Below are 20,227 nucleotides of genomic sequence, written 5' to 3'. Positions count from 1 at the left end.
AAACTCAGTTTTTCACAATTCCTGACATTTAATCCTATTAAAAAGGTCCTGTCTTGGGCCAGTAAGGATCACCACTTTCTTTTAAGAATGTGAAATGTCAGAATAATAGTAGAGAGAATGATTTATTTCAGCTTTTATTTCTTTCATCACATTCCCAGTGGGTCAGAAGTTTACATACACTCAATTAGTATTTGGTAGCATCGCCTTTTACATTGTTTAACTTGGGTCAAATGTTTCTGGTAGCCTTCCACAAGCTTCCCACAATACATTGGGTGAATTTTGGCCCATTCTTCCTGACAGAGCTGGTGTAACGGAGTCAGGTCTGTAGGCCTTCTTGCTCGCACATGCTTTTTCAGTTCTGCCCACAAATTTTCCATAGGATTGAGGTCAGGGCTTTGTGATGGTCACTCCAATACCTTGAATTTGTTGCCCTTGAGCCATTTTGGATGTCTGCTTGGGGTCATTGTCCATTTGGAAGACCCATTTGCAACCAAGCTTTAACTTCCTGACTGATGTCTTGAGATTTTGCTTCAATATATCCCCAATTTTCTTTCCTCATGATGCCATCTATTTTGTGAAGTGCACCAGTCCCTCCTGCAGCAAAGCACCCCCACAACATGATGCTGCCACCCCGTGCTTCATGGTTAGGATGGTGTTCTTCAGCTTGCAAGCTTCCCCTTTTTCCTCCAAACATAACAATGGTTATTATGGCCAAACAGTTCTATTTTTGATCCATCAGACCAGAGGACGGGTCTCCAAAAAAAGTACGATCTTTGTCCCCATGTGCAGTTGCAAACCGTAGTCTGGCTTTTTCGTGGCGGTTTTTGAGCAGTGGCTTTTTCCTTGCTGAGTGGCCTTTCAGGTTATGTCGATATAGGACTTGTTTTACTGTGGATATAGATACTTTTGTACCTGTTTCCTCCAGCATCTTCACAAGGTCCTTTGCTGTGTTTCTGGGATTGATTTGCACTTTTCACACCAAAGTACGTTCATCTCTAGGAGACAGAACACATCTCCTTCCTGGTGGTCCCATGGTGTTTATACTTGCATACTATTGTTTTTGTACAGATGAACGTGGTACCTTCAGGCGTTTGGAAATTGCTCCCAAGGATGGACCAGACTTGTGCAGGTCTACAATTTTTTTCTGGGGTCTTGGCTGATTTCTTTAGATTTTTCCATGATGTCAAGCAAAGAGGCACTGAGTTTGATGGTAGGCCTTGAAATACATCCACAGGTACACCTACAATTGACTAAAATTATGTCAATTAGCCTATCAGAAGCCATGACATAATTTTCTGGAATTTTCCAAGCTGCACAGTCAACTTAGTGTATGTAAACTTCTGACCCACTGGAATTGTGATACAGTGAAATAATCTGTCTGTAAACAATTGTTGGAAAAATTACTTGTCATGCACAAAGTAGATGTCCTAACCGACTTGCCAAAATTATAGTTTGTTAACAACAAATTTGTGGAGTGGTTGAAAAACAAGTTTTAATGTCTCTAACCTAAGTGTATGTAAACTTCCGACTTCAACTGTATTTCAGTCCAACAGGTTTGTACTCTAACTTCTTGCATGTCATCCTCTCTTCTCTACCCAGGAGCTTCATGCCCATCTCAATGGCTCTGTCAGCTTTTCAACCATCGAGAAACTCATGGCTCGAAAGCCACATCTCAACATCCAACACGGCATGACTGCTATTCGCAGTGGTCAGCGGAGGACACTGGATGAGTACGTATGACAGAATGGATTGTTTGTTTCTTTTTCTGAGTCCATAGTGCATTGTATGGAACTTGTCATACAATATAAATCTGGCACTTGGGTCCAACTCATTCCACAGAGGGGCAGAGTGTCTGCGGGTTTTCGCTTGTACTTGATTTGAATTAAGGTTACTGATTAGTAAGGAACTCTGCTAACCTGGTTGTCTAGGTCTTAATTTGAAAGGACAAAACAAAAACCAGCCTACACTAGCCCCAACATGAAATTAGTTTGTATGTGCTCATGTGATCTCTCGGTCCCGTACCCCAGCACATGAAGGACTAGTGGATGGATAGTTAATTTATTACCAAGCTACAATGATGGGACACAGTATAGATGAATGTTCAATCATTAAATGGATATTAACAGCACTCCTAAAGATGTTGTAAAGAGGAAGCTTTGCTGGCATAAAACCCACATGGAAATGAGATTCTTAGATTCGCTCATTTAAAATGTATTTACATTTTTAAAATTATATATATTATGAATTTAAATGGATTTATGTCAAATATGCAGCTATCGAAAATATATGGGAATGTCTGCTCAATCCAACTTTTATTGGTCACAAACACATGGTTAACAGATGTTATTGTACCTGTATATAAGATGGCCGCCGTTTTACAGTCTCCTTAACCAATTGTGTTATTATGTGTTTCTTTTTGCGATATTTGTAAATCATTTTGTACATAATGTTTCTGCAACCGTATCTTACGGCAGAAAGGAGCTTCTGGATATAGGACAATGATCACTCACCTCGGATTAGACAAAGCTTTTTTTCAACAACAAGCAGGACTCACACGATATTCTCCAAACACCCACAGGGCAGACATCCCAATTATTTGCCAAAGGAAGACGCAAAGGACGAAGAGCCGGATGCCACGTCCGGACTCGCAGAAGTAGTAGGAAAGCTGCCGTTACCGTCAATATTACTCGCCAACGTGCAATCATTGGACAATAGACTAGACGAGGTACGATCACGAAATATCCTACCAACAGGACATCATAAACTGTAATATCCTATGTTTCACGGAATCGTGGCTGAATGACGACATGGATATTCAGCTAGCGATATACACTGCACCGGCAGGATAGGACAGTACACTCTGGTAAGATGGGGGGTCTATGCATATTTGTAAACAACAGCTGGTGCACGAAATCTAAGGAAGTCTCTAAACTTTTCGTGGCTGTCTATTTACCACCATAAACAGATGCTAGCACTAAGACCGCACTCAGTCAGCTGTATAAGGGAATAAGCAAACAGGAAACCACTCACCCAGAGGTGGCACTCCTAGTGGCCGGAGAGTTTAATGCAGGGAAACTTAAATCAGTTCTACCAAATCGGACAGCAGTGGAACTCAGGACTCTGGAGATGGGAAAGGATGAATAAACCGGGGAGACAGTTTACGGACTCTACCCGCAGAGGCAAGTCCGGAGTGGAAAGCCATACCCTCTGCCCAATGCGGTAGCGGGGAGCTGGGGTTCGGCGGCGGTCTGCTTGTCGAAGATACCTGGAGTTGGTCTTGAGAATAGCCGCCCTGACTCTTCTCCAGGTACGTTGACAGCAGCGGACAAACATCTGGGCCGAGGGTACGCTGACTTGCTCTTGTTCAGGAAGAGTGGAGCTGATACTCCATGGAGCACTCGAAAGGAGAGTCCCGTGGCAGAACAGGGAAGGGTGTGCATACTCCACCCAGACCAGTTGACAGCTCAGGTAGTGGGGTTGGTTGATACCAGGCATCTCAAGGTGGTTTCCAGATCTTGGTTGGCTCTCTCCGACTGACCGTTGGTTTGGGGATGGAATCTGGATGACAGGCTAGCCGACGACCCAATAAGGGTGCAGAATGCCTTCCAGAACTGAGTACCCGATTGGAGACCGTGTCTACCGGGAGTCCATTTTGGAGGTTGAGGGTGTGGCAGAGGAACTGTATATGCGGGAGAGAGTGTCAGACTTCACTTTTTTTTACCCTGGACGGTAGGAAATGGTGACGTTGAATCTGGTAAACAATAGGGCCCACCTGGAGTTGAGGTGCTTGGCTGTATGGGGATATTCCACGTTTTTATGGTCGGTCCAGGCCAAGAATGGCTGTTCTGCTCCTTCCAGCCAGTGCCTCCACTCTTCCAATGCCATCTTAACCACCAGGAGTTCTGGGTTGCCTACATCGTAGTTTCTCTCTGCAGGATTGAGATGATGAGACAGGACGGCATAGGGATGAAGCTTTTGGTCCTGGGCAGGTCGCTGGGACAGGATGGCCCCTCTCCAACATCCGAAGCATCAACTTCCATCACAAATTGACACGAGGGGTCCGGATGGATGAGGAACCGATGTGAACCGATGCTTCAGGTCCACAAAGACTTTGTCGACAGCTGGAGAACATTTGAACGGTACCTTGGGAGAGGTGCGTGCCGAGAGGCGGTCCGCCAGGATGCTGTAATCCCGAATGAAACGACGGTTGAAGTTAGCAAAACCAAGAAACCATTGCAACTGCACCTTGGACATTGGTTGAGGTCAATTCACCACTGCTTTCACCATTCCAGGGTCCATCTGAACATTGCCCTCAGCAATGACATATCCCAGAAAGGTGATAGTAGAGCAGTGGAACTCACACCTCTGCTTTCACAAACAATTGGTTTTCCAGGAGGCACTGAATAACCTTTCTGACATGAAGTACATGTTCTTGGGCAGATCGGGAAAAAACAGGATGTTGTCAAGGTAAACAAATACAAAACGGTTTAGCATGTCCCGAGCACATCGTTGACCAAAGCCTGGAAAACAGCGGGGTGTTTGTGAGTCCAAATGGCATGACCTGGTACTCATAATGTCCACTGGCTGTGTTGAAGGCTGTCTTCCACTCATCCGCCCCACGTATCAAAACCAGGTGGTAGACATTCCGAAGGTCTAACTTTGAAAACATGGTAGCCCCTGGAGAATTTCAAACGCCTAGGAGAGGAGAGGTGTAGGGGTAACGGTTTTAACCATAATGTTGTTATGTCTAGTGTAGTCAATGCACAGACGCAGGGTCTTGTCCTTCTTCTCCACAAAGAAAAACCCTGCGCCGGCAGGAGATGCAGATGGACGGACGGCCCCAGTGGCCAGAGACTCCTCTATGTGTTCCTCTATAGCTTTGGTCTCTGGTCCGGACAGAGAATACAACCGACCCCAAGGTCATGAAGTAACCAAAAAGTGTTAACCTCTTGCTCCTACCTGGCACGCAGGCGTCCCATTTAGAGATCTGGAAATGCAAATGCGCTATGCTAAATGCTAATAGTATTAGTTAAAACTCAAACGTTCATTAAAATACACATGCAGGGTATTGAATTAAAGCTACACTCGTTGTGAATCCAGGCAACAAGTCAGATTTTTAAAATGCTTTTCGGCGAAAGCATGAGAAGCTATTATCTGATAGCATGTAACACCCCAAAAGACCCGCAGGGAGACGTAAACAAAATAATTAGCATAGTCGTCGCTACACAAACCGCACAAATAAAATATAAAACATTCATTACCTTTGACCATCTTCTTTGTTGGCACTCCTAGATGTCCCATAATCACTATTGGGTCTTTTTCTTTATTAAATCGGTCCATATATAGCCTAGATATCGATCTATGAAGACTGTGTGATAAACGGAAAAAAAAAAGCGTTTCATAACGTAACGTCATTTTTAAATTAAAAAGTTGATGATAAACTTTCACAAAACACTTCGAAATACTTTTGTAATGCAACTTTAGGTATTAGTAAACGTTAATAAGCGATACAATTCATCAGGAGGCGATGTAAATTCTATAGGTGTCCGTCTGGAAAAATGTCCGGATATTTCTCAACAAAACATCCGGTCGGAGACCGGAGGGAATCGGTTCCCTTGATTCGGTTTGACCAAGAATCAAAGCCGAAGCAAATGACAAGACTCTAGACATCGTGTGGAAGCTGTAGGTACTGCAACCTCGGCCTCATTTAATTCGGTTCTTCTTGAACAATTCCTGGAAGTGGCGCACGGATATTTATTTCCATTTTCAGTGATCAAATTTTCCTGCACTTTTCGATGAAAAGCACGCCCTGTTATAGTCACAGCAGTGATTTAACCAGTTTTATAAACGTCTGAGTGTTTTCTATCCACACATACTAATCATATGCATATACTATATTCCTGGCATGAGCAGCAGGGCGCTGAAATGTTGCGCGATTTTTAACAGAATGTTCGAAAAAGTAGGGGTAGGAGTAACAGGTTAAATCAAAATATATTTTATATTTGAGAATCTTCAAGTAGCCACCCTTTGCCTTGATGACAACTATGCACCCTCTTGGCGTACTCAACCAGCTTCATGAGGTTGTCACATGGAAGGCATTTCAATTTCAACAGGTGTGCCTTGTTTAAAGTTAATTTGTGAATTTATTTCCATCTTAATGCGTTTGAGCCAATCAGTTGTGTTGTGCCAAGGTAGGCGTGGTATACAGAGGATAGCCCTATTTATTAAAAGACCAAATCCATATTATGGCAAGAACAGCTCAAAGAGAAATGACAGATGATCATTACTTTAAGACATGAAGGTCAGTCAATCTGGAAATTGTGTGCAGTCGCAAAAACCATCAAGCGCTGTGATAACACTGTCACTCATGAGGACCGCCACAGGAAAGGAAGACCCAGAGTTAACCACCCAGAAGATAAGTTCATTAGAGTTACAAGCCACAGAAATTGCAGACCAAATGAATGCTTCACAGAGTTCAAGAAACAGACACATCTCAATATCAACTGTTCAGAGGAGACTGCGTGAATCAGGCCTTCATGGTCAAATTGCTGCAAAGAAACCACTACTAAAGTACACAAATAAGAAAGAGACTTGCTTTGGCCAAGAAACATGAGCAATGGACATTATTTTTGGTTCCAACTGCTGTGTCTTTGTGAGACGCAGAGTAGGTGAACGGATGAGCTCCGCATGTGTGGTTCCCACAGTGAAGCATGGAGGAGGTGTGATTGTGTGGGGGTGCTTTGCTGGTAACACAGTCTGTGATGTTCTTAGAATTCAAGGCACAGCCATTATGACTACTACAGCATTCTGCAGTGATACACCATCCCATCTGGTTTGCGTTTAGTGGGACTATCATTTGTTTTTCAAAAGGAAAATGACCCAAAACACACCTCCAGGCCGTGTAAGGGCTATTTGACCAAGAAGGAGAGTGATGGAGTGCTGCATCAGATGACCTGACCTCCACAGTCACCCGACCTCAACCCAATTGAGATGGTTTTGGATGAGTTGTACCGCAGAGTGAAGGAAAAGCAGCGAACAAGTGCTCAGCCTATGTGGGAACTCTTTCAAGACTGTTGGAAAATAATTCCTCATGAAGCTGGTTGAGAGAATGCCAAGAGTGTGCAAAGCTGCCATCAAGGCAAAGGGTGGCTACTTATAAAATAACACTTTGTTTGGTTACTACATGATTCCATGTGTTATTTCATATGTCTGCACTATTATTCTACAATGTCGAAAATAGTCTAAATAAAGAAAAACCCTTGAATGAGTAGGTGTGTCCAAACTTTTGACTGGTATTGTATGTTAGCTGGTTATTGTTAGCTCAGGCTGTGAAGTGTCCTCGCTTTAGCCAGTGGCTAAACTTGGATTTTCTTTTGAAAGTGTTATTCCATCATAGCAGGGCTCCAGACTTAAATTTTCCCCTGGTGGCACTGGTGCGACTGCAATGATATTATACACTGCTCAAAAAAATAAAGGGAACACTAAAATAACACATCCTAGATCTGAATGAATGAAATATTCTTATTAAATACTTTTTTCTTTACATAGTTGAATGTGCTGACAACAAAATCACACAAATTATCAATGGAAATTAAATGTATCAACCCATGGAGGTCTGGATTTGGAGTCACACTCATAATTAAAGTGGAAAACCACACTACAGGCTGATCCAACTTTGATGTAATGTCCTTAAAACAAGTCAAAATGAGGGTCAGTAGTGTGTGTGGCCTCCACCTGCCTGTATGACCTCCCTACCATGCCTGAGCATGCTCCTGATGAGGTGGCGGATGGTCTCCTGAGGGATCTCCTTCCAGACCTGGACTAAAGCATCCGCCAACTCCTGGTCAGTCTGTGGCGTTGGTGGATGGAGCGAGACATGATGTCCCAGATTGGATTCAGGTCTGGGGAACGGACGGGCCAGTTCATAGCATCAATACCTTCCTCTTGCAGGAACTGCTGACACACTCCAGCCACATGAGGTCTAGCATTGTCTTGCATTAGAAGGAACCCAGGGCCAACCGCACCAGCATATGGTCTCACAAGGGGTCTGAGGATCTCATCTCGGTACCTAATGGCAGTCAGGCTACCTCTGGCGAGCACATGGAGGGCTGTGCGGCCCCCCCCCAAAGAAATGCCACCCCATGACTGACCCACCGCCAAACCGGTCATGCTGGAGGATGTTGCAGGCAGCAGAACGTTCTCCACGGCGTCTCCAGACTCTGTCACGTCTCTCACATGTGCTCAGTGTGAACCTATTTTCATCTGTGAAGAGCACAGGGCGCCAGTGGCAAATTTGCCAATCTTGGTGTTCTCTGGCAAATGCCAAACGTCCTGCACGGTGTTGGGCTTGTAAGCACAACCCCCACCTGTGGACGTCGGGCCCTAATACCACCCTCATGGAGTCTATTTCTGACCGTTTGAGCAGACACATGCACATTTGTGGCCTGCTGGAGGTCATTTTGCAGGGCTCTGGCAGTGCTCCTCCTGCTCCTCCTTGCACAAAGGCAGAGGTAGCGGTCCTGCAGCTGGGTTGTTGCCCTCCTACGGCCTCCTCCACGTCTCCTGAAGTACTGGCCTGTCTCCTGGTAGCGCCTCCATGCTCTGGACACTATGCTGACAGACACAGCAAACCTTCTTGCCACAGCTCGCTCCATCCTGCATTGATGTGCCATGCTGGATGAGCTGCACTACATCCAAATCAAATCAAATCAAAAAGGATTTATTTGTCACATACACATGGTTTTTGACTGGGCAGATGTTAATGCGAGTGCCCTTGTTTGGGTGTAGGGCCTGAAATGCTTGTGCTTCTAGTTCCGACAATGCAGTGATAACCAACAAGTAATCTAACTAACAATTCCAAAACGACTGTCTTATACACAGGGTAAGGGGATAAGGAATATGTACATAAGGATATATGAATGAGTGAGATATATACCTGAGCCACTTATGTGGGTTGTAGACGCCGTCTCATGCTACCACTAGAGTGAAAGCACCGCCAGCATTCAAAAGTGACCAAAACATCAGCCAGGAAGCATAGGAACTGAGAAGTGGTCTGTGGTCACCACCCGCAGAACCACTGCTTTATTGGGGGTGTCTTGCTAATTGCCTATCATTTCCACCTGTTGTCTATTCCATTTGTACAACAGCATATGAAATGTATTGTCAATCAGTGTTGCTTCCTAAGTGGACAGTTTGATTTCACAGAAGTGTGATTGACTTGGAGTTACATTGTGTTGTTTAAGTGTTCCCTTTATTTTCTGAGCAGTGTATATAGGCTTAATTCAATTGGTGCTAATTCATCATCTGTGTAAGTGAAAAACTCAACACATTAGCTCGATCACTAATTCTAAATATAACATGTACTGCTAGCAGACATGTATGCAATGAGGCCTGGTGCACTCGCGATGGCCGATGCCAAATTTCACACTCCTATTTCAAAGCCATATCAGATATCTTGATTGTAAACAGTGTGCTTTGAGATCTGTTTGCACACCATATTCACAGATATGACCATGAAACTTGACAGATCTTCTGAAGCTGATTCAGGTTGTGTGTTGACAGAGGACACCATCTGGAGGCATTCAAGAGCAAGCTGCTCAGTAAGGGCAAAGACCATTGGGTCATCAAGGTAGGGTAGTTTACTAGCAGTCATATTCCCTGAGTTAGACTGAGCTGGGCCAGGCAGCAAGACATTCTCTAGCATATCAATTACTCTCTAGAGTAACGGTGGGGTGTTCGAGGGGTAGTGCATCATCAGTTTACCTCGTCATGTCAGTCATTGCATACGTTTAGAGAGCTATTTATAACTTGGCAGAAATGTCCAGATCAACTAGCCCATGTCAGCTAATGTTTTTTAGCCCACTCAAATATCTCATGATCTCACATAAAACATGGTAAAATGTGTAGAATTCTAGGAAATTGGTTTTAAAACTGCAATAATTTACTCTGCACCCCATGACAAAATGTGTCATGTCCTATTTTTTCATGTTTCATGGGCTGGTGCACCAACTGAAAAGGTTTGTGGCACAAGTGCCACCAGGGGAGAACGTTAGTCTGGAGCCCTGTAAAATGTCTAATTTGACACCAAATCAACAGTAGTTATGTTATCAGTATGATACAAATGTGAATTACGACAACTTAATGTCAGTTTTTATCCCAGGGCATTCAATTCTTAACTCGCCCACAACAATTTTCCATGGATCTGCTGTGGATTACCCAGAATTCCATACCCTTACCACTGAGTGCATTAGACAAATGTAAGCACACTAATGTGCCAGGAGTTGGCGTATTCTTCATTTTATGCAGGAATTGAACAATTTATTTACACCTTTACATTCAGAAATGTATCAAGTTGGGTATATACCAGCTGACATTTTAATACAAATAAAAAGTAATTTTATGGACAATGATGTCCTGTAATTTTACGGTCACAACAACCAGTCATCTTGTCTCTCCAGGTGTTTCCAGGTCTTCAAAGTCATCCATCAGTTAGTAGATACAGAGGAGGACATTCTTATGGTAAATTACACATTGTCTATGGTCACTTATTTTTCACTATAACTTAAACAATCTCACCCATAAACCTAACACTATTGACTCGATGGACCCTGGAGCCAATCTAGCATTGAACACCTTGGAAAAAAATCTGTCCTTGTTTCTAGGTTGCCAAAGATGTCATCAGGGAGTTTGCAGCTGATGGAGTAAAATATCTAGAACTGAGAAGTACCCCACGAAAGGAGAAGACCACAGGCAAGGCCACAAGCTAGACACACTGGATTGGATCGCTTATATGCAGGGCTTCGCTTACATTCGTTTTGTATAATTTAGGAATGACAAAGAGAAGGTATGTGGAAACGGTCATCGAGGCCATCCGTCAATGTAAAAATGAGGGAGTTGACATTGAAGTCAGGTATGTTTTCAATCCATTTGTAATGCTTGCTTTACTTATGAATGGTATGTTTTCAATGCATTTGTAATGCTTGCTTTACTTATGAATGGTATGTTTTCAATGCATTTGTAATGCTTGCTTTATTTATGAATGGTATGTTTTCAATGCATTTGTAATGCTTGCTTTACTTATGAATGGTATGTTTTCAATGCATTTGTAATGCTTGCTTTACTTATGAATGGTATGTTTTCAATGCATTTGTAATGCTTGCTTTACAATGCATTTGTATGAATGAATGTATGCATTTGTAATGCAATGAATGGTATGTTTTCATTTTGTAATGCTTGCTTTATTTATGAATGGTATGTTTTCAATGCATTTGTAATGCTTGCTTTACTTATGAATGGTATGTTTTCAATGCATTTGTAATGCTTGCTTTACTTATGAATGCTGAAGTGCTGTTTCCAAACAATCAAGGACAGCCTCGTGTGGCTGTTATAAGAGCATGGCGCTTGTATTGCTAGGGTTGTGGGTTTGATTCCCACAGGGGACCAGTACAAAAAAGTATGAAAATGTATTCATTATCTGGATAAGAGCGAATGCCAAATGACTCAAATGTAAATATTGGTATGGTAATAGCTATAGTAACTTACAATGAAAACATTGATACCTTAACATAACATTTTCCCCCATTAAGGTTCCTGGTAGCTGTTGACCGTAGGAATGGGGCTGAGGTTGCTATGGAGACCGTTAAACTGGCAGAGGACTTCATGCTGTCTACCGATGGTCTGGTGGTGGGGCTGGATCTCAGTGGAGATCCTACGGTCAGTAGTGGATCAGTGCCTTGCTTGCTTATGGTTGACACGTTTCTCAAGATGTCATAAATGCACTGATTCTAAGTAACTCTGGATAGGAGCTTCTTCTAAATTACTGAAATGTAAAATGTTTATTTCCAAGGTGGGCCATGGCAGAGATCTCCTTCCCGCCTTGCAAAAAGCCAAGAACTGTGGACTAAAACTCTCTCTACACCTGTCAGAGGTAGGTAGCATCAAAACTTAACTGATTCAAGCAATTCCAAATGATGTAATGTTTTGACAAATGCAATGTTCCAGGTGCCATCTCAGGCAGACGAATCAGAGCTGCTGCTAAACATTCCACCTGACAGGATTGGTCATGGAACTTTCTTACACCCTGAAGTGGGTGGGTCACAAAGCCTGGTTGATAAAGTGCGGAAGCATAACACACCTCTGGGTAAGAATAGTATGTCCTTCCTGACCTGAACAGTCAAGTGATTGCTCTAAAAGGGGTATTTATTGTCCATAGTCAACCTGTCTTCTATAAAGCTTGATTTGTTTTGTTGATCTAAATTATATTTTAAACAATCAAGGCTGAAGGATATAGAAACTGTTTAGTGTTGATCTTGTTGTAGCTAATGTTGCCTCTATCCAAGCTCTCATACTGTATTTTTCCTAAACCTTTCCTCACAGAACTATGCCTAACCTCTAATGTCAAAGGTCAGACAGTGTCATCCTATTCTCAACATCACTTCCTGTACTGGTACCAAATGGGACACCCTTGTGTGATCTGTGTAAGTGTTTTCCCAAAATGTGTCTGACGCATAAACGTTTAACTATTAATTCGACACTTGTTTTACTTGCAAGTCAGAGTTGTGCTCTTGTTTTCAGACAGACGACAAGGGGGTGTTCTGCAAAGACCTGTCTCAGGAGTACCAGTTGGCCGCCTCTACCTTCAACCTCAGTCAGGAGGACATGTGGACTCTGTCCCAGAAGGCGATAGACTGCACCTTCGCCCCAGACCTACAGCAGCAGCTACGCCAGAAGTGGCTGGAGCTACGGCCAACGCTGTTCCAGTTATGACAGACAGAACGCACTGCTTGACATCTATGGGATCAGAATCACCAATCTTGACCATTTGAGTAGTAATGAGATGTAGATTAGTGATTCCGGCAGAGCCTTTTTTTTTTTATTTATTTTTTTAAAAACATGTGCTTCTCAGAATAGCTGAAGAATGAGGGACCATGAGTCATTTACAATTAGTAAAGTAGTTCATCAATAAAACATACATCATGCTGCTTTTATTAAGTTATTTGTACGTGTCTCCCAGTAAGTAGAAAGGTAGGCTACTTTACTTTCCATGTGAAACTCATTCTCCGCAAACAAATACTAGAACAGACAGCAGGCACGTTTTCCATTCACTGAAGATCGAGGCTAGGTGACAATGGTCAAATTATACAAAAAGTCAGAAACGTATGCTCATCATTCAATGAATCATCTTTAAGAATGTTGACCCTTGCAGACTCCAACTCATCTGAATGTAAGCAACTCCATATTGTTGGTACTGGATTAAATGAGCCGGTTACAGTAGGTACAGGAAAAGGCAGGTGGTGGAACCATAACAAATAATTATTCTATTTCTATGGGTGGAACCGTCACCACTGTATGCGGTCTCCCATCCTCAGGTGGTGGGTACATAAAGTCTAATAGATTCTCATTTTCACTATGGATGGTACTCTAACCCTTGGGTACAGAGAAAGGTGACACTGCCATTGGTCAAAGCACAGTCCTACTGCTGTACACTAAGGTTGTTATAGTAAATTAAAATAAATGAAAAAAACGAATTTGACTCAAACAAATAAAAACCATTATGAATTATGTTCAGTTTGTTTTTGGGGAAAATATCTAATGGGGTTTTAATGTTTTGTTCTTTTCTAAAGTGTCTGGATCTGGCAGGTCATATTTAGACTGACTAAATTGTCTCCCAGCCTTCCATGCAAAGGATTATTTCTGTCCATAAGACGAACTAAATTATATAAAAACTAAATTAAATGTTATGAAACTTAGTAAAGTGGATCTGAAAGAAAAAAAAACTACATTTCTAATAAAATCTTTAAGCGAATATAAAAACAACTATAATTTACACTATAACGGCCTCTTTTCAAACTTGTTCTTCTCCTTGCCTCCTCCCTTCTTCATCTTCTTCTTCAGTTTGCCGTGTCGTGAATCTCCTCCCTCGTTTTTGTCTGGCCTCGGCTGCTCATACTTCCTCTTCTTGTCACTGTTGGAGAACAGACGTTGTTACATGATGAGCCATAATAATAAATGCCATTTAGAAAATGCTTTTATAACAAAGCGATTCACAGTAGCGCATGCAAACATATTCATATGGGTAGCCCCACCATAAAAACAATGAAAGATCTTAGCCCTTCCCCATAGCCCTAACCCTTTTATGTTTGCAGATCTGTAAGGTGTAAGCAATATGATGTAATTCTACTAACTCACTGCTTATACCTGTCCAGACCATTCGGGGCCGAGATGAAGGTAGCATATTACATTGTTATAGCAAGGATTCTAGATGTTTCTCCTCTTACCTCTTTATGCTGACAACAGCCGCCTGTCCTGCTTTCTTCAACACCTGGTCCCATTCCTCGTCGTCTCCTCGGATCAGGTACTGTTGCAGGTCCATCTCCTTGACCTTCTCCATGTCCTGTTTGTGTTTCTCCTGGAACTCTTTGGCTGCCTCATCCTGGGGAGAAAAAACATATTTAATCTGTTGCATTCATATACTCACTGCACCATTGCATATTATGGTCTATCTATCCTTTCGTTGTCATGCCATTCATAAAACGGAGGAGAGTTCCGTACTAGATCATCATTGAGGGTTTTGACCGTGGGCTCCATGGAGATGTCTTTAGATACAACCATCTCTGCCTCAATGGCCTTCTCCTGGATTCTGTTGAAGAACTAAAACAGCACACAAACATGGTGAAAATAACTAAACAGGTAATAATGAATCAACTAGCTGTCATTGTCTGAGACACAGTAAGTATGAGACATTTACTCGTACAAACTTTAGGACATTTCATCATACAATACATTTTCTAGGAACTAACGGTTTTTTGGTTCGCTACTTATAGCTAGGCAGGGTGGATAGAATGGTAGAATAAGAAATAAAACATTTTAAATGTTAATTACATTTCCCCTCATGGGTACTAAATGTGTTCTCTCACCTGCACGACTTTCCTGATGAGGCGGTTGAACAGTCCCATGAGCTGAGAGCTGGGAAGGTCAATCTCCTTCTCCAGCTGGTCCACTGATTTATGCTGCAGCCCCACACCTAGCAACAGAGCCTGGAGATGAACAGACGGAGTTAGAGACTAGTAAAAGAAGGGGGGGGGTAGACGAGATTGTATGCGCATGTCTGTGTGTGCACACGTAACGTCCTACTCACACACTGTGCGGCGGACAGGGTCACGTCTCCCAGCTGTTTGAGGAAGTACATGCGTGCCACGGCAGGGATGAGGTCCATGATGAGGTGGTAGTCCACCATGTTCCTAGAGTACATCTCCAGACGCTTCAGATCATAGGGGCTGAACTGACCAGACAGCTCAGAACTGCTCAGGGCTGGGGAGAGAAAGCAGGTGAGACATTGAAAACCACTCATCTGTAGCCCAAATCATCCAATAGTACTGGCAGACTGTCAACAGGTGGGGAGACCCATTTTGGTCGAGTTAGATTACCACAGGGACAGTGGTGGTTGGATTTTTGACTGGTGGGGAGGGAAGGGGGGAGTGAAGGGGAACTTACCGGAGCTGGCATCCGTCTTGGTGGTGCTCTTGTTCTGCAGGATGTTGAGGGCCATACTGGGAGAGAAGCTGCTGAACTGGTAGGAGAGCAGAGACAGGAAGCGCCGACGGAAATCTAGAAGAAACAAAGACAAGGTGAGTTGCAATGCAGAGGGAGAATAGAGTAGAACATCAGATGATACTTTATTTTCCACTAAGAGACAGAACACAGCACACACAAGCCTCACCTTTCCAGAAGGCAGACAGCCACTGGCCCTGTTCAGGAGCCTCCGTTGTGTTGAGCTCCTTCAACATCACCAACGAGTGCTCCCCCGTCAGGTCGTTCTGGGAATGATAACACCACACCATGGGTCAAAAGACAAAACCAAGCATTTACAATAAGCAATATTCCAACTGCATTCAATTTCAGCACAATGATGTAAAGTAGTAAATTGTGAATAGTAGATATTTTCCACTTACAGGGGTTTGCCGCAAATAGACAGGGACAAAACCAGCTTTCTTCCAAAACCTGTGCGGTAAACAAAGAAAAAGACAGATTAATACTTGGGGAAAAAACAGAGGTGATGAAGCCAAATGCAGAGTTTCCCAGTGTCAGTAATATAATAATAATAATAATAAATGCCATTTAGCAGACGCTTTTATCCAAAGCGACTTACAGTCATGTGTGCATACATTCTACGTATGGGTGGCCCCGGGAATCGAACCCACTACCCTGGCGTTACAAGCGCCATGCTCTACCAACTGAGCTACAGAAGGACCACCAGTAAACACCAATTATGTATATAAAATTTATGGTAAATAATACTTACTTGAGCAGTGGAGGTGTGAGGCCATAGGATACTCCCAGGTATTCTAGTCTCTCAGCCCTCCTCTCACTCAGCTTCAGAAGCAGAGGAGGGAGGTCCTTCCTAGGGTGCAACACTTCTTCTAGGAGGCTCACCGCCTATATATGAACAACACTGTTAGCAAAGCACCTCCAACAGAGTGAAAACAATCAACTCTGCTCAATGCTGCTCTTTGGAGTCAATGTGAGTGACAACAAAAGACAGGAGTCTGGGTGACTTTTCTCCCTGTGGATGTGATTTGTACTCATGGAATGTGTATGTTCAGGGGACTGTTTTTCTGTCGGTGAGTGTGCAAGTGTTCTCAGGCGTTTGTGTGAGTGAGGCATTACCTCGCTGGTGACAGAGGTGATCTGGCTGTTAGCGGTCTGTGCGTTCTCATCCATGTAGGGGAACTGACCCTCGTAGTACAGCTGTAACTGTTGCAGTGCTCTGGAGCCATAACCCATCTCCAGGACAGACAGGGAAACAAACCAGTTAAAGGGATACTTCTGGATTTTGGCAATGAGGTCCTTTATCTACTTCCCCAGAGTCTGGGGTGCAGTTTGAAGGAAGTTGCTGACAAGCATCAGCACAATGACTGGAAGTCTATGGGTATCTGCGAGCTAGCAGTCATTGCTAGAAGTAGTTTTGCAAACCAATGTTAACTTCCTTCATCCTGGATCAAAAGTACCAGTCAAAAGTTTAGACACCTACTAATTCAAGGGTTTTTCTTTATTTTCTACATTGTAGAATAATAGTGAAGACATCAAAACTATGAAATAACCCATATGGAATCATGAAGTAACCAAGAAAGTGTTGAACAAATCAAAATATATTTTAAATTGTTCAAAGTAGCCACCCTTTGCCCTCTTGGCATTCTCTCAACCAGCTTCACCTGAAATGATTTTCCAACAGTCTTGAAGGAGTTCCCACATATGCTGAGCACTTGTTGGCTGCTTTTCCTTCACTCTGCGGTCCAACTCATCCCAAACTACTTGTTTGATGTTACAAGCGAAATGGCAGTACAGGGACAAGGTGGAGGCGCAATTCAACAGCTCAGACAAGAGACGTATGTGGCAGGGTCTACAGGAAATCACAGACTACAAAAACAGCCACGTCACGGATACCGACATTATGCTTCCAGACAAACTAAACACCTTCTTTGCCCGCTTTGAGGATAATACAGTGCCAACGTCGCAGTTCGCTAACAAAGACTGCGCTCGCCCCCCTCAGTGGCTGACGTGAGTAAAACATTTACAACATGTTAACTTCTTATGACAGGGGGGCAGTATTGAGTAGCTTGGATGAATAAGGTGCCTAAAGTAAACGACCTGCTCCTCAGTCTCAGTTGCTAATATATGCATATTATTATTAGTGTAGGATAGAAAACACTAAAGTTTCTAAAACGGTTTGAATGATGTCTGAGTATAACAGAACTGATTTTTTTTTTTTATTTCACCTTTATTTAACCAGGTAGGCAAGTTGAGAACAAGTTCTCATTTACAATTGCGACCTGGCCAAGATAAAGCAAAGCAGTTCTCACATTCAACAACAGAGTTACACATGGAGTAAAACAAACATACAGTCAATAATACAGTAGAAACAAGTCTATATACAATGTGAGCAAATGAGGTGAGAAGGGAGGTAAAGGCAAAAAAAGGCCATGGTGGCAAAGTAAATACAAAAATAAAGGGAACACTTATACAACACAATGTAACTCCAAGTCAATCACACCTCTGTGAAATCAAACTGTCCACTTAGGAAGCAACACTGATTGACAATAAATGTCACATGCTGTTGTGCAAATGGAATAGACAACAGGTGGAAATTATAGGCATTTAGCAAGACACCCCCAATAAAGGAGTGGTTCTGCAGGTGGTGACCAGACCGCTTCTCAGTTCCTATGCTTCCTGGCTGATGTTTTGGTCACTTTTGAATGCTGGCGGTGCTTTCACTCTAGTGGTAGCATGAGGCGGAGTCTACAACCCACACAAGTGGCTCTGGTAGTTCAGCTCAACCAGGATGGCACATCAATGGAGCTGTGGCAAGAAGGTTTGCTGTGTCTGTCAGCGTAGTGTCCAGAGCATGGAGGCACTACCAGGAGACAGGCCAGTACATCAGGAGACGTGGAGGAGGCCGTAGGAGGGCAGCAACCCAGCAGCAGGACCGCTAACTCTGCCTTTGTGCAAGGAGGAGCAGGAGGAGCACTGCCAAAGCCCTGCAAAATGACCTCCAGCAGGCCACAAATGTGCATGTGTCTGCTCAAACGGTCAGAAATAGACTCCATGAGGGTGGTATGAGGGCCCGACGTCCACAGGTGGGGGTTGTGCTTACAGCCCAACACCGTGCAGGACATTTGGCATTTGCCACTGGCGCCCTGTGCTCTTCACAGATGAAAGCAGGTTCACACTGAGCACATGTGACAGACGTGACAGAGTCTGGAGACGCTGTGGAGAACGTTCTGCTGCCTGCAACATCCTCCAGCATGACCTGTTTGGCGGTGGGTCAGTCATGGTGTGGCATTTCTTTGGGGGGCCGCACAGCCCTCCATGTGCTCGCCAGAGGTAGCCTGACTGCCATTAGGTACCGAGATGAGATCCTCAGACACCTTGTGAGACCATATGCTGGTGCGGTTGGCCCTGGGTTCCTCCTAATGCAAGACAATGCTAGACCTCATGTGGCTGGAGTGTCAGCAGTTCCCGCAAGAGGAAGGCAGTGATGCTATGGACTGGCCCGCCCGTTCCCCAGACCTGAATCCAATTGAGCACATCATGTCTCGCTCCATGCACCACAGACTGTCCAGGAGTTGGCGGATGCTTTAGTCCAGGTCTGGGAGGAGATCCCTCAGGAGACCATCCGCCACCTCATCACGAGTCACTTTAAACAATGCCACTTTAAATCATTTCTACATATCTTACATTACTCATATCACATGTATATACTGTATTTTATATCATCTACTGCACCTTGCCTATGCCGCTCGGCCGTCCATATACTTATATGTACATATTCTCATTCACCACTTTAGATTTGGGTGTATTAGGTAGTTGTTGGGAAATTGTTAGATTACTTGTTATATATTACTGCACTGTCGGAACTTGAAGCACAAGCATTACGCTACACTCACTTTAACATCTGCTAACCATGTGTATGTGACCAATGGTTTAAAAAAAATAATAATAATCTGTAACAATCTCAATTGGGTTGAGGTCGGGTGATTGTGGAGGCCAGGTCATCTGATGCAGCACTCAATCACTCTCCTTCTTGGTCAAATAGCCCTTACACAGTGTTAGGTGAGCCTTGAATTCTAAATAGATCACTGACTGTCACCAGCAAAGCAACCCCACACCACCTCCTCGCTTCACTGTGGGAACCACACATGCAGAGAATATCCGTTCACCTACTCTGCGTCTTAAAGACACGGCGGTTGGAACCAAAAACCGCACATTTGGACTCGGACCAAAGGACGGATTTCCACCGGTCTAATGTCCATTGCTTGTGTTTCCTGGCCCAAGCAAGTCTTCTTTTTGGCGTCCTTTAGTAGTTGTCTCCAATTCGACCATAAAGGACTGATTCACGCAGGATCCTCTGAACAGTTGATGTTGAGATGTGCCTGTTACTTGAACTCTGAAGGATTTAGTACTGCAATCTGAGGTGCAGTTAACTCTAATGAAATTAACCTGTGCAGCAGAGGTAACTCTTGGTCTTCCTTTCCCGTGGCAGTCCTCATGAGAGCCTGCTTGATGGTTTTTGAGACTACACTTTCAAAGTTCTTGACATTTTCCAGACTGAATGACCATGTCTTAAAGTAATGGACTGTCATTTATCTGTGCTTATTTGAGCTGTTCTTGCCATAATATGATTGAGTCTTTCCCCAAATAGGGCTATCTTCCGTATACCACCCCTACCTTG

At 43.5% G+C, this 20,227-nt stretch overlaps 2 protein-coding genes across 12 annotated transcripts in view; one reads left to right on the top strand and one right to left on the bottom strand.

The window, feature by feature from the left end:
* Positions 1-12,980, top strand: part of adal (adenosine deaminase-like) — a 39,076-nt gene extending 26,096 nt beyond the window's left edge. For 4 of the 10 annotated variants that reach the window (XM_035797960.1, XM_035797958.2, XM_052474634.1 and 1 more), the window contains exons 2-10: positions 1,600-1,730; positions 10,458-10,518; positions 10,662-10,749; positions 10,828-10,909; positions 11,586-11,712; positions 11,846-11,926; positions 12,001-12,139; positions 12,376-12,476; positions 12,574-12,980. In XM_035797960.1, coding sequence (XP_035653853.1) covers positions 1,600-1,730; positions 10,458-10,518; positions 10,662-10,749; positions 10,828-10,909; positions 11,586-11,712; positions 11,846-11,926; positions 12,001-12,139; positions 12,376-12,476; positions 12,574-12,765 — 1,002 coding nt within the window. In that variant the 3' untranslated portion in view covers positions 12,766-12,980. Of the gene's footprint in view, positions 1-1,165; positions 1,211-1,599; positions 1,731-10,457; positions 10,519-10,661; positions 10,750-10,827; positions 10,910-11,585; positions 11,713-11,845; positions 11,927-12,000; positions 12,140-12,375; positions 12,477-12,573 lie in introns of those variants that run through there. The other 6 variants (XM_035797963.1, XM_052474632.1, XM_052474636.1 and 3 more) reach the window with 4 other exon arrangements.
* nat10 (N-acetyltransferase 10) overlaps positions 12,946-20,227 on the bottom strand; it is a 28,557-nt gene continuing 21,275 nt past the window's right edge. For both annotated transcript variants that reach the window (XM_035797956.1, XM_035797957.2), the window contains exons 18-27: positions 16,666-16,782; positions 16,301-16,434; positions 15,951-15,999; positions 15,719-15,815; positions 15,493-15,606; positions 15,137-15,309; positions 14,916-15,035; positions 14,551-14,649; positions 14,277-14,431; positions 12,946-13,963 (exon numbers count right to left, since the gene is read on the bottom strand). In XM_035797956.1, coding sequence (XP_035653849.1) covers positions 13,828-13,963; positions 14,277-14,431; positions 14,551-14,649; positions 14,916-15,035; positions 15,137-15,309; positions 15,493-15,606; positions 15,719-15,815; positions 15,951-15,999; positions 16,301-16,434; positions 16,666-16,782 — 1,194 coding nt within the window. In that variant the 3' untranslated portion in view covers positions 12,946-13,827. The remainder of the gene's footprint in view (positions 13,964-14,276; positions 14,432-14,550; positions 14,650-14,915; positions 15,036-15,136; positions 15,310-15,492; positions 15,607-15,718; positions 15,816-15,950; positions 16,000-16,300; positions 16,435-16,665; positions 16,783-20,227) is intronic.

The sequence above is a fragment of the Oncorhynchus keta genome, chromosome 22 (genome assembly GCF_023373465.1).
Source record: "Oncorhynchus keta strain PuntledgeMale-10-30-2019 chromosome 22, Oket_V2, whole genome shotgun sequence".
Classification (NCBI taxonomy): domain Eukaryota; kingdom Metazoa; phylum Chordata; class Actinopteri; order Salmoniformes; family Salmonidae; genus Oncorhynchus; species Oncorhynchus keta.
Note: the sequence above shows the minus strand (reverse complement) of the source record. Positions and strands in the feature narration are given on the sequence as shown.